At 42.2% G+C, this 15083-nt stretch overlaps 1 protein-coding gene across 14 annotated transcripts in view; it reads left to right on the top strand.

The window, feature by feature from the left end:
* Positions 1–15083, top strand: part of mast4 (microtubule associated serine/threonine kinase family member 4) — a 254178-nt gene that overhangs the window by 121561 nt on the left and 117534 nt on the right. For all 14 annotated transcript variants that reach the window (XM_060912518.1, XM_060912517.1, XM_060912516.1 and 11 more), the window contains one exon: positions 9098–9129. In XM_060912518.1, coding sequence (XP_060768501.1) covers positions 9098–9129 — 32 coding nt within the window. The remainder of the gene's footprint in view (positions 1–9097; positions 9130–15083) is intronic.

The raw sequence follows: 15083 nt of genomic DNA, 5'->3' as shown, positions 1-15083 counted from the left end.
ATGGCTCCATTATATGGAGATATTTTGGTTTTAAACCGTCGGACGAACAACAGAAAGAGGTCTACTGCCAGAAATGCAAGAAATTGGTGGCAACCAAAGCGTCGAGCACCACGAACCTGTTCAACCATTTACAGGTACGCCACAAACTTTTGTACGAGGAGTGTGCCAGGCTGAGAGTTAATGCAGTGAGATGAGTTTGAGTTTTGTTTTTAAGGAAAAGGAAGGCAATATGTATTATTTCTATAAGTCAAATTATTATTTATGAAATGAGGTTTTTTTTTTTTTGTTATCTTAAATGTTTAAGACGCACTTTATAAGAACTGCCTACCCTCAGGTTTTATGTTTGTAATTAAAATAAGGCAATATACTACTTCCTTGGTTTGATAATTCATGAATGGTGCACAAGCACTTTGTTACTAGTACCTGTCTACCTCTAGGCACTTGGCTGCCTACCTGTTTGCACTTCAATAAAAAAAACACCTTGCTGAATTTGGTGTGTCTGTTTTTTGGGGGTTGTCTTTCCTGCATAGATATCGAGAGATATATCGTATATCGAGAGATTTTTTTTTTTTCTCCATATCGCCCAGCCCTAATACAGGGGAGGTTTGATATTGGCCTATAATTGGACAGTTGACGGGGTCAAGGTCAGGTTTTTTTAATTAGGGGTTTGATAACTTAGTTTAAGTCATTTAGTCTGCGCTGTAAATGGAGATTAAGCTTCAGGCCTGGCATGTTGCAGTATTACACTGAGTAATCACACTGGAGGGAGACCACACTCACCAAACACCTCGACGTTCATTCAGGGCTTCATTTCCCTCATCATAGATTCACGGGAGCGTTTCGGTTATACAGCCTTTCACAAAAAAATGCCTGATTGTATTTAAAACTGGGAGCTGATGTACAGCTTGGTAACATTTTAACCTGAAGGTAGTGTTCATAATGACGTACTTACAGAAGCCCTTCATAATTGCTAACGTGAACCTAAATAAGCTTTCATAATGGTTTGATCTAACCGGTGTCATAAAGGCTACCTTTTTGATTTCAGTTTTGATATGATGATGATAGACTTATAAAGTGGCATTTCCGCGAGTTCAGTAGCACTGGAGACGAGTTAAAATTCAAAGGCCTGATTAAACAAAATGCGTCTTGAGTTTTCGTTTAAAGCAATGTTAGTACAGTCCTTGATGTCTTCTGGCAAGTTGTTCCACAGTTCAGGAGCAGCAATACAAAAAACACGACTTCCAGAGGTCTTGAGACTGAAGGAAGGTCTATTTGAGAGATTCCTACTGGAGGAACGGAGGGGACATGATTGCTTATAAGGAGGAATTAGATTCTTGAGCTAGTCAGGAGCCATGTCACAAAGTGTCTTGTAGGTCAGACCATCAAGTCAACAGCACCTAGGTCTTGTTGACATAATGTTACGACACGTTACGGGCTGACTTACATTACAACACTATGTTTACTGATTTAGTACTGTCACTATAGCAGGCTAAGTGAAGTTAACAGGAAGAATTGAAGCCTTACCAGAATATTCTAGGAGCATCTCTTGAAATTGATACTTGGTAGATCATCAACATGAATATCTGCTTTAGAATACTTTAGAACAGTAAAAGGCTTCATCTTTGAGGGGCAAAGACAGCCGAGGAGCTCCAATTTGTCTAAAAACAATGTTCCTCAAAGAAAGACAGGAAGGGATTTGGATATTTCACCCTCTATGGTGCAGAAGATCATTAAAGGGCTGATGACACGAACATGACTCTATGCAATTTCTTAAATAAACTATACAACATGGCAAACATGTTAGATTTCTGTTATAATTACGTGAAAAGAAGCTGTTGTTACGCGAATATCCAACTTTTAATTGCACAGCGCAAGAAAACTGGGTCCGTGGCTCGCGGCCATGTTGTGACGTCAGCGGGAGAACACGCTGCGGTTCACTGGCTGTTCTACTCTGGTTCTACTCAATGGAAATGGCGCATGAAAACGCCGGTGAACTCTCTAGTGCTAGCTCTTCCTCTTCTGGGAGTCTAGAATTGTGTTGATTTCTTCCGAATAGAATCTGATAGCCTACCCTCTTTACCCTTTGCCTCTCGTTGCTAGGCGGCAGTTACATGAAAGCCGCAAGCTTTCACAAGCAAATACATGACTGATATCACGCCGACTTTGATTACATTTATGATTATCATGTAGAATCTATAGCTCTACGTACCTTTATCTTATGTCGTTTCACAACACATGTTCTGACAGGAGGACTGTCTTTGGATCCGGCATAGCTACTAGTAGACCCCTTCTGGAATACTGGCAGTGTTGCCAGATTGGGAGGAATCCCGACCAGTTAAGCGGTTTCAAGTGCATTTTGGTGGGTTTTGAACATATTTTGGGCTGGAAAACTTCAGCAGTATCTGGCAACAGATACTGCTGACATTTTCCAGCCCAAAATATGTTCAAAACCCACCAAAATGCACTTGAAACCGCTCAACTGGGCGGGAAACCTCCCAATCTGGCAACACTGTGTAGGCACTGCTGATGGTAGCAGCACACGTTTGTGCTGAACTGAACACCCAAGAGATTCTTTTAAGCTGGGAAGGGTGTCAAAACAATCCAAATCGAAGTGTTCAGAGCACAGGACGGATGTTGGTGAGGGCTCCCACTTGTCACGAGTGCGCCTGACTTGCTTCACCCACTTCGCATGCAGCTCGGGATCTCTGGGGAAACTTGAATAAACTTACCCCATCCTTGTAGGTTTTGGAGCAAAAGCTGGCAACACAACGCGAAGGCATAATAACTAATATATATATATATATATATATATATATATATATATATATATATATATATATATAAAATGTATTATAATACTAATAATGATAAACTGAACACCTGTCGCATCAACAACAAACTGGTAAGTTAGGAGGAAGGTTCTTTCGCTGACGTCATATAGCTCCTCCTCCTCCTTTGTCTCCTGGGTGCTGCAGCCCCGTCAAATTTGCCCAAATAGCCGCGTTTTTTATCATAACTTGTAAAATAGGCGCCTTCGTGAATTAATATATGGATCATCAGGAATTACTTATGTTATAAAACATCGCCAAAGATGTCAAAAACGTGTCATCAGCACTTTAAACAATATAAGGAATCTGGAGGAATTTCGGAGTGCAAGAGCCCGGTTCCACAACATTTTGATAACTAGAACTATGCCTATAACTACAGCTCTGACTATCCCTCTGCCTGAATTTAGTTCCAGTCCGGAGCAGTCACACCACAACTATAATCCTGACTATAATATCGCTCGGTCAGGGAAATAAATGCATGCAACATAGGAATAATCGTGGAAGTTTTTTTCCAAGTAGTAGCACGTTATTCCGGGTCGTACTGGACAGCTTGGACTTCAAAACAACCTATGTACACACTCCAGTGGTTGATAAAATACCGATAGGTCATGGATTACGGAAATATAATAAAGGATACAAAATACGGAGTGGTTATGGATTTTAATACGGATGCATGACGGGTGCTAATAATTTACAGATTGGTCACGGATGTTTCAATATATTAAAGATTTCATACAGATGATGCATCACGGATAAAAAAAAAATTAAGTCTAAAACAATTAAATGTTTGGACTGCCGAAGTTCATAATTAAAATATCGTACTTGCATTTGTTTTATTGATATTTCATGGAAAATCACATATCCATGAATAAAAGATCCGCGCTTCTTCTTCTTCTTTTTTTTTCCCCGTGAATCCATATTCCGTGACTTCATGATGCAACAAGGATGTACAGAGATGCCTGGGGAAAAATGTAGCAATGCGCTCAGACAGTGTCACAATTACCTGATTGATCAGATGTTTTATCGGATCAGGTTTGGAAAAATTGCTCCAGAAGCAATCTCACCAATATGGATAAACCCAGGCCTGGACTATAGTTCTCGTTATCGGTCTGGTGTGGCCACTAACCACATAATCGGCCCCCTGCAGTTTTATTTATAGTCCTCGGTATTGTGACCCAGGCCCTAAAGGGCAAGGGCGCAAGCCTAATCCGAACACCCGTGCTCTCTGATCCCTCAGGTGGCACTGCATCAAGAACAATCATTCATCTATAGCGAATATAACCACGTGGACTTGGGATTACTTTGGCAAACCTTTGTCAAGCTCTACAATACGGAGTTACATCCACAAATACCAGTTAAAAGTTCACTGTGCAAAAAGGAAGCTTTATGTTAACTGTGTCCAGAAGTGTCGTCGACTTCTCTGGGCTCAGGGATGGACCATCACACGGTGGAAATGTGTATTGTGGTCAGAGGAATCAGTATTCCAGGTCTTTTTTTGGTAAGAAATGTAACACTTTTTCTGAATTGGGATTGTAAAGTAAAGTGTAATACGAAATCTGTTATGACTTTTTTTTTTTTTTCAAAAGTCACTTGACTTGACAATCTGTCGCCAAATGGTCAAAGTCAGTCTCGTCTCATCTCATCTCATTATCTCTAGCCGCTTTATCCTGTTCTACAGGGTCGCAGGCAAGCTGGAGCCTATCCCAGCTGACTACGGGCGAAAGGCGGGGTACACCCTGGACAAGTCGCCAGGTCATCACAGGGCTGACACATAGACACAGACAACCATTCACACTCACATTCACACCTACGCTCAATTTAGAGTCACCAGTTAACCTAACCTGCATGTCTTTGGACTGTGGGGGAAACCGGAGCACCCGGAGGAAACCCACGCGGACACGGGGAGAACATGCAAACTCCGCACAGAAAGGCCTTCGTCGCCCACGGGGCTCGAACCCAGGACCTTCTTGCTGTGAGGCGACGGCGCTAACCACTACACCACCGTGCCGCCTCAAAGTCAGTCTGAGAAAGCTAATTCCTGATTCCATCATAAATGTTGTTGTAGGTTTGGGAATTGTTACGTAAGGCCTACGTAATGGTCACGTGACCTTTTATAAATGTTGCTTTTTCACACAGGTTTAAAAGCAAAGCTTGTAATAGTGCTGTACTCTTGACTACTAACATAAACGCAGTTAGAGTAATTTGTTCAGTCCTGCTGTTTTTGTCTGCACATTGCTTTCACAGTGGTTGGATGTTTATTCACATTAAGCAGCCCTATCTCGATCGCCCCATCTCGCCCTCCATCCTGCCACGCTCTTCCACTCGTTCTGTCTCATTACATTTAAATTGTGCCAGTCTGCTCACTGCGCACTTGTGTTATGGCACCATATGGGCTAGCTGGAGGTAGAAAGCATGCATCAGGACTTTTTCAGCGCTTGTTAGAAACCGGAGCGACACGCCCGAGTGTTAGTCTCACATTACACACTCGCTCCAGGAACATTTTGGTGAAGCTGATCCTCTGTCTGCTTATTATGTCTTTACTACTTTTTATACAGTTTGAATGAATGAATATTGAGGATGCCAGTGTCAGTGTGATTTTACAGAAGGGTCCTCATCTCATCCCATTATCTGTAGCCGCTTTATCCTGTCCTACAGGGTCGCAGGCGAGCTGGAGCCTATCCCAGCTGACTACGGGCGAAAGGCGGGGTACACCCTGGACAAGTCGCCAGGTCATCACAGGGCTGACACATAGGTGGGGTTTACATTAGACCGTATCAGCGGATCATCAGATTAACGTTTTTAAAACGATTCGCGTGCACACAGCAACACCAATACACGGATACGCTCGGCTCCGCAGGCATCCTGCGCTCCAAATCACTCCGCCCTGAACAGCGAGTGCCCTCTGGAGGGTGCGCACTCCGGCCCTGCGCAGTATAGCGCACGAGCAGTGATTCGGGACTGAGCCGCTGTGTGTGTGATCCCAGCACATATCACTTACCACTTGCAAGTGGAAGGATGGCAAGCCTAAAGACAATCATAACTACACAATGGGCAGTATTTGCATCAGTATTTGCAGTATTTTCATACTTTTATACTCTTTAATGAAAGGTGATACAAGGCGGAAGTCCGCGCCGTTTTTCAGCAGTCGCGTCACATGACCAACGCCAGCGAATCAGGAAGGTGGATGTCACAGTGACGTCGTCCAATGACGACGCCAGCTAGAGCTCAGCACAGCGTATCCGCGTATTCTCAATGTTTACACAGCACCGGACCAGACACGATCTGGATTGAATACGTGGACCCTGGCGGATTCCCGTTTCCCGGCGTTTTAATATAAACGGACAGTGCATCCGCGAAGAAAACGAGACAGATACGGTCTAATGTAAACTTGGCCATAGACACAGACAACCATTCACACTCACATTCACACCTACGGTCAATTTAGAGTCACCAGTTAACCTAACCTGCATGTCTTTGGACTGTGGGGGAAACCGGAGCACCCGGAGGAAACCCACGCGGACACGGGGAGAACATGCAAACTCCACACAGAAAGGCCCTCGCCGGCCACGGGGCTCGAACCCGGACCTTCTTGATGTGAGGCGACAGCGCTAACCACTACACCACCGTGCCGCCCCAGAAGGGTCCTCAAAAATATAAATTAAAAACTATAAAAGTGAAAATATGAAAATCACATAAATGAGTAGAGTGGTTTACATCAACCCATGAAATGAAGTATAAAGGTAAAGAACACAGGTCTGACCGATCAGGTCCGCAGATTAGAGAGCACTAAAAAGAAACCGAAGTACAGGAAGCTAATAAAAAGGATTAACTCCGATTTCAAGGGTTAATGAAAATCACGCCATTAAAAATAACATCTACTGTACAGAGGCGTTTTTAAAACTTTCTTAATGATGTCACTTCCTTCAAGAACTTATCTAACTTGTTCCAATCATCTACAGCAAAATTTGTAGACGTCCACAAGCCCCAGTTTCTGTTGGCTGCTGTTTTTCGGATATGACCTGTTAAATCTAGTGTGAAAGTTGTGATAAACCTTACTGGAATTAATTTCAAACTTCTGAGTGAACAGTTTCTAGCTCTGATGGTCAGGTGGTTGAGAGTGGTGATAAAATTGGGACGCCTGTTCAGTAATATTTCCTGTCCTGGAGTTCTTACTCTCTCTTGCTCTCTCTGCTCATCAGTGTGTAATTTAACAGCTTTCTGCATTTTCTTATCGCCTCAAGAGTCTGGTGATTGAACGTTGTGAACAGGAACTCGACAAAATCAGTTTCACTGGAATACTGTTGGAGTCCTGGATGCTGCTTTATGAATAAACTTATTACAAGAGCTCCCTCTGCTGGAGATAAAAAAAATGTGCTGCGAAAGTAGGTACACAGTAATGGAAAAACAAAACGCTCGCACGAAATGTTATTTTATTGATGATACAAACATGTCAATAATAAACATTTTAATCCCTCAAATGTTCAAACTGTTTGCCCCCGGCATTCACACACACCGCTAGTCGAGTGTGGACACCCATGCACACTCTGGCACAAAGGTCTTTAATCAGCATCAATTTCCTGGCAAGCCTCCTGTATGAACTGAATCATGGGATCAACAGAATGTGGCTTGGATGCAAAAACCCTATCTTTTACACATCCCCAGAAAAAGAAGTCCATAGGGGTGAGATCCGGCGAACGTGGTGGCCAGTCAACGGCTCCCCAACGTCCAATCCATCTGTTGGGAAATTCTTTGTCAAGTAGTGCACGCACAGTGAGTGTGAAGTGCGGTGGCGCCCCATCCTGCTGAAAACAGAAATCGTCCTGCTGCTGTTGTTCATGTATAATCCTTACTGTATACCTACTTTTGCAGCCCCGTGTGTGTGTGTGTGGCATGGTGGTGTAGTGGTTAGCGCTGTCGCCTCACAGCAAGAAGGTCCTGGGTTCGAGCCCCGTGGCCGGTGAGGGCCTTTCTGTGTGGAGTTTGCATGTTCTCCCCGTGTCCGCGTGGGTTTCCTCCGGGTGCTCCGGTTTCCCCCACAGTCCAAAGACATGCAGGTTAGGTTAACTGGTGACTCTAAATTGACCGTAGGTGTGAATGTGAGTGTGAATGGTTGTCTGTTACCCCTTTTCCACCAAATCAGTTCCACGGCTGGTTCGGGGCTGGTGCTGGTTCACAACTCGTTTAACTTGCGAGCCAGCTGAGAACCAGTTTGCTTTTCCATAGCTTGTGGTGCTAAGGGGAGCCACGTCAGTTACGTCGCTGTATACGTCAGTTACGTCGCTGCGTTTGCATAAACCTTGGCGCGAATATCAAAGCAACAACAACAATAATGAACGACTTCGCATTTGTACAGCTGCTGCTTCTCGTCGCTTAAAAATGGCGACCTTTCGCGGTCTTGCGATTGTTGTTGGTCTTAACAACTCCGCCCCCCACCGCTGACGTAAGCGGTTCTTTCCTCTGGCCCAGCAAAGAGCTGGTGCTAGCCTGGAACCGGTTTTTCTGGCCCCAGAGCCAGTTCTTTGTCAGTGGAAACATAAAACCCGGTTCCAAACTAAGCACTGGCCCCGAACCAGCCCTGGAACTGCTTTGGTGGAAAAGGGGCTTTAGTCAGCCCTGCGATGACCTGGCGACTTGTCCAGGGTGTACCCCGCCTTTCACCCGTAGTCAGCTGGGATAGGCTCCAGCTTGCCTGCGACCCTGTAGAACAGGATAAAGCGGCTAGAGATAATGAATGGATGGATATATATATATATATAATATAAGAAAAAAAAGACATGGCTACAACCATTTATGTAGATCATGTAAAATTTGTATTGTGTGTGTGTGTGTACTAATGGCATGACTTGAGTTCAATAGTCATATTGACTTTCTCTCCTTTAAAACTGGAGTGATGGGAAAATGGGTCACCTCTTTGAACCAATGAAACCAGAGTGGTGAAGTCATAGCAGGCAGTGAATAGCCAGATTAGCGATGTGTGCAAGTGTGTCTTGGTTGTATTCACGGTTAGAGCTCAGGGTTGAGAAGCTAGCTCATTGTAATTGTTTGGGTCAGCATCTCTCTCTCTCTCTCTCTTTCTCCATTGAGAGAAGCCAGAATTAGTGAACTTCCCACGCTTTCAACAACCCAGTAAGGCAAAGCTGGTGAAAAAGACCTGAACATTATAAATAGTTAACTGCACCTCCTCTAATGCTCCTTAAATGTGCTTGAACTGTGGGATAATCATACGTTTCAAATCAAACCTTCCTGTTTTTTTTTTCTCTCTTTTACAGAAGGAGCTCAGCTTGCCCAGGAGAGGGAGCTTGTAAGTAAACACTCTCATTTGATTTCTTGTGCTTGTTATGCCACAACCATATGGACAGTTCTATCGGTTCTATGGACAGTGTGTTTTGTGGAAACATCATCCTAGCACACTGGTTTTATTTATTTATTTATTTATTTATTTTATTTTTATTTTTTTAAAGGACATGGGACATGAAACATACTGTAAATGCACGCTATATCAGTTTCTTTCCATTAAAAATATGAAATAATTGCATCAACAAATATAAAATTATCTATTAAATTCAGCAAAATCGTTATATTCGTGATGATTATATGGCATTTCTGCTCGAGCTCCGATATGCATATTTTACAACCGGAAGAGCCGCTGTCACGTGATCATACGTCACAAAAACTTTCGGGTACAGCACGAGCGGGTAGATGAATATGGAGAAGTGTGAATCGTGATGATGACGAATGCGACAAAATAGTTTTTGTGTCTTGGATGCCAAGAAAATTGTTTCGTTTTTAGAGTGTTTAACGTACATTGAACATCATGGTGTATTGCGACCTCCCAGTCAGTCAGACGCGCTGTTACTCCTGTTAGCGATGTAGCTAGGCTCAGCATGGCCAATGGTATTTTTTGGGGCTGTAGTTAGATGCGACCAAACTCTTCCGCGTTTTTCCTGTTTACATAGGTTTATATGACCAGTGACATGAAACAAAGTTCAGTTACACAAATTGAAACGTAGCGATTTTCTATGCTATGGAAAGTCCGCACTATAATGACAGGCGTACTAACACCTTCTGCGCGCTTCGTCAGCGCATTGATACCTTCACTCGGAGTTGTACCGTTATTTTTTAGACAGGGCGGACGGACCAGGGCATTCGCCCGCCTGGCCGTGCCCGACGAGGAGCGCTCTCGGCCGGCTTGGGAGACGGACGGCAGCCCCTCCTGGAAGTGTGGTTTTACCATGGGCCTCATGCGGAAAAATGCCGAGGTGCATTCGCTAAGCGACTGAAAGCCGAGGTAAGGATTAGTATTATAATTTTGGGTGTATCAATTATTGATTATCATAATTCTGACTCGTTTCGCCATTTTGAATGTTTTCATCTCGGACTCTGGAAGCGTTGTATCTCAATCAATCTCGAAAAATAGCAAAAAAAACCTAGCTTGCAACGGACTTTAGCTAGATCTATGATGAACTTTCAATGTATGATACAAAAATAATACTTCTTTCAACAGATCATTAGCCTTTGAGCAGAATTGTTTTTAACTTGCCAGGAAGTGTTACCGAGCCGACCGCTTTCAGTTTCATGGGGATTGAATGAACTCTCACTCTCAGAATCATCTGACCCGTCAGAGTAAAGACAAGATCCATGTTCATGTGAATTTCCAGCTATCGGTTCGAATTGATAGGGTCTAACTTCACATCTCTGTGAAACATCGGGAATGTCACTGTCGATGGTGTCCATTTCGGTAACCTGTTTACATTAGATTCCCAAGCGCTGGCTTCTTGGAAAGTTTTTGTGACGTCACGGGTCACGCGACCAACTAGCTAATTAACGAATCCTTGTTTTACCCTGATGTATAAAAAAGTTGAATAATGTGGTGATTTTCACATTTTTGACGCCCTGCAGTGATTTAGATGGCATTTCTTATGTCCTTTATACATAATTATACCCAGAAAAAAATCCATGTCCCATGTCCTTTAAATCATCATCATGTACACGTTTACTGTGTAAGTGTTTTGGAATCAGATTTTTTTTTTTCATTTCATTCTATTTTATTCCATTCTATTCTATTTATTTATTTATTTAAACATGCTGAATCTCATCCAGCTCATTAATGTCGTGAACAGGGTTGAGAGGTCAGCGCTACAAAAGCATCAGTCCAGCACCAAACCACAAAAATGTTTTCAAGCCCTACTTTATGACCATTATTGCAAAATGTACTGTAATACTGTATTTCAGACTAATGGCATAAAATAAATTTTAACAAACTACTAATACAATTTCTATAAATAAGCTTTTGTTTTGTTTTTTTCCCCCTCATTAGGCCACAGAATGGTCTCGTTTCATTATACTGTATGTACACGGTCATAAATAAACTGTAGCTTTGAGAATAAGTAAATAATTCTCTAAAGTGTATGGGTGTGTTTGTGATGGTTTTTGTGTATAACTGAGGTTTTAATATGTAGATATAATTAATCTAATGGATGCAAAAAAAGGTCAACCCTAGATTTACTAGATTTGTGAAAAATACCACAGACTTGGCAACCCTGGTTGTGAAATGTAGATCCAAAACTTTTCAGTATTTTCTGGGATTTTTTTTATTACGTTTCCAGACCAGTGTCCTCGCTGTATGGAAATAACTTCACTAATTAGAAGAAAGGCAGAACTTTTGAGTTTAACTGTTTAAAAAAAAAAATGAAGGGAAAAATAACAGAGCTGAAGCATGGGGTAACATTCCGAGGGGGGGGAAAAATCAATTTCCTAGGTTAAAAAAAAAAAAAAGTTGATTTTCTCAGAATATTGCGCCCTCCCCAGCTTCTTTTTTTTTTTTTTTAACCTACTAATGTGCAAAGTTATGCCTGTTTGACTTAATTTATTTCTTTATTGCATTTATTCTATATGGAATGTTTATAAAAATTCAAAGAGAACATACTCAGACCCCGTCCACACGTAGCCAGGTATCTGCTAAATCGAAGATATTTTTCTACGTTTTGGCCTGTCATCCACATGAAAACACATCAAAAACGAATATTTAAAAAAAACTCCGGGCAAAGTGAAGATTTTTGAAAACTCCGTGTATGCCTTTTCGTGAGATAACCGGAGTTTTGCGTTTTAGAACGTCACAATCTGCGCCAAAAAAATGACAACAAATCTGCCCTGACGTCAAACGTGCGACCTTTGTTTACTGCAGAAGCCAGATTAAGCATGGACAAAGAGTAATGGATCGGAGTAGTGCCTTGAAAGCGTTAATTATTGTGCAGGTGCTATTTACATGTTTAATTTTAGAAGCCCAACTACTGACAAGATTCCCAATCAACGTTTTCTTGCGTCTTTTGAAGTTTATACTCCAAAATTGTGTTTAGAAGCAATTCTGTCTCCGAGTCTGTCCAGACGAACGAGCTTGGCGCCATGTTTTATGTTTAGGCGGAAGTGACGCCAACAGAGGGCTATTCTGATGTGATTAGGGGGTAGGATTTGGGGAAATAATGCCATCTACAGGTTTGGAATGCTTATGAATGTGATTGAAAACGCAGATGTTCGGTTATGTGTGGAAGGGATTTTTTCGAAGACGAGGTGGTGTGGATAAAACATTTTTATAAACGGGGGGGGGGGGGGGGAATGTTTGGTTTTAAAAATACCTGGCTACGTGTGTACATGGCCTCAGATTTATTCAAATTTTTTGCTGAAAATATTAAAGTACTCCTGAACCAGTGTTGTAGCCGAGTCACTAAACCTCGGGTCTGGGTACAGTCTCGAGTCCCCAGTGTTCAAGTCCAAGTCATTTAAAGAAAATTCCGAGTCGAGTCCGAGAACAAGACTCCAGCCGCACCATTTGACGGTGGCTGTCGCTGCCTTTATGTGAAACTGTCTCTGCTACGGTGTTGGACTAACGTTACTGCTCAACTGCCCCATTTTAGTTAATAGGCTACAGATAAAAAGCTAAAGCAAGCCCCACCCACTATCAGCAGGGCAAATAACATGAGAGAAGGTTAACACTAGCTAGTTCATCGCTCAGCAAGCAAACCCCGCTATCAACAGAGCAATGAACATAGCGCATCACTTCCTTCTCTGGGTGGAGTCTTGTCAAATGACAGTTGAAGTTCGAGATTGTCCCCGTCGTCTCCTCGATAGTTCTTCTACATATGGAACACACAGCAGTGCATTTTTCCCCACTGCACGAGGAGTCTGTATAAGCAAATTGGACAGTCCTAGGGGCTTCTCTCCAGGCATTTTAGCACCATTAACGTTAGTTTGTCCCTGAACATGACGCACGAACAGGTGAATGTGTATTCTCTTGTACGAAATTAGTATAAAAATTAATGTAGATATAAATATCTTGTGCCAAATTATTATGGCATGTTACAAAAAAAAAGAAAAAATCCGAGTCCTCGTCTCCAGTTTGAGTCAGCAGTGCTCAAGTCCAAGAAGTCAAGTCACGAGTCCTTAAAATTAGGGCACGAGTACTACAAGCCTGTCCTGAACATGCAATTCTATATAGTTAAAAAAATAATAATCTGGTACAAAAATTCATTGTTTTGTTTTTTGAATGTGTAAGAAATGATAAAATGTCTTTGCAGCAATTACACTTCATTAAAAAGCAATTTGAAACCATCTCTCTGTATTCCTAATAGCCGACTATGGCTAGCATTTACTAACTTAGCAAGTTGGATAACTAGCTGCTAGTAAAATAGCCTGATTTTTTTTTTCACATGAATAGTATTTCACTATCTGAGTCTTAATTAGCCTGGTTATATTCTCACTGATTGATTTATTTAAACATGGATAAACGTCAAAGTATAGCATTACTATAAGCCTAATGACCAGGGGCTAGACCCCGAAGCCGTTTGTTTTCAGGATAATGGCTGGCTGATGAAATTATTGGCTGGCTAGCTGACTCAGCCAAAACCTTAATGGCTGCTGCAGCCACCAAAATGTTTATGGCTACAAATGGCTGATACTGGACGTCACTGTGTGGCATATATCCGGGCGAACGGATCAAACAAATGGGGGGAATAAATAGCAAATTACCACAGGTCCCCTGGTCTCTTACTTCATTGTAAATATAAATCTAGCAAGATTGTAGTTCAATGCTAATAATAAACTAATCTGGATTGTTCGAGGAAGGCATCTAGCTATCTACTCTCACTAGCAATGACCAGTGAAGGACTGGCAGCTATCTTACTATGATGAAAGTAGAGTGGTGGAGTACTTTTTTTTTTTATCAATCTCGAAGTATGTGAAACAAACAAACAAAAAAAAAAACCTTTACACTTTCCCTCAGCAGCGGCAAAGAATGCAGCCATCTCGTCGATATCGGAGTCGATTGATGCTCTGGGTGGGTTCCCGGGTTCCCCAGTGTATCGTGGTAACGGTGTGAGGGGCGGGAAGCCAGACAGGTAGTCACAACGGCAAGCTTGTGGTGTTCTAAATCTCTACAGTGTATGCCTATATGTCTCTATTGTGTTACTACTAGTGTGTACAGTTGATCATGTTTGTGTCACTTTTCTTGTAGCTCATGATGTGGATAAACCCATTATTTGATGTACACAATTCTTAGTGGCTCAGCCAAATTTTATTAGATAGCGGCTCAAATTGGCTTACAAAATTATTGGCTGGCGGCGGCTCAAATTCTAAATGGCGGTTTTAGCGGCGCCTGGCGGCGGCTTCGGGGTCTACCAGGGGCGCCGCCAGAAATTTTGGGCCCATGAAAGATTAGAATTTTGGGCCCCCCAACTTTGCCCACCCTCGTCACAATTGCACTATTGTCATTATTTGACTTTTGATAGCTCATGGACCTTGAGTTTGTGACTTTGTTATTACATTTTATGTATTAACCTACCAGGGACTAGATGAAAACTGGTCAGTGACTAATTCTGGTGCATTTACAATCACAAATGAAAATTCAAGATTTTGCCACATGCCTTCTTGTGCTAGGACAATTGGTAGTGAAATGTGTGATGTGACTGCTAATAAATCATAGAACACGTAACCATGTCAAACACTTGACTGGTGTCCGTTATTAGCAACACTTTAATCTAGCAAACTGTATATGGTGCTCGCTCATTAAAAACTTCAATCCTAAAGCATTTATGGGTTGTATTGCTGCTTACCTCCTTCTCCAAAGAGTTGTTCAGTGGTTTGGTAGGGCGGAGGTCCCCCTGAGGCTGAATCTGTGCATATTTAGGGCACCCCATTAATTATTAAACTGGTTATTAGCACTAGTTATTAGCACCAGCATAACGTAATATTTCATCTTGTTTA

Source organism: Neoarius graeffei, chromosome 28, assembly GCF_027579695.1.
Source record: "Neoarius graeffei isolate fNeoGra1 chromosome 28, fNeoGra1.pri, whole genome shotgun sequence".
Taxonomy (NCBI): Eukaryota; Metazoa; Chordata; class Actinopteri; order Siluriformes; family Ariidae; genus Neoarius; species Neoarius graeffei.
This window is presented reverse-complemented; position numbering and strand designations above follow the sequence as displayed.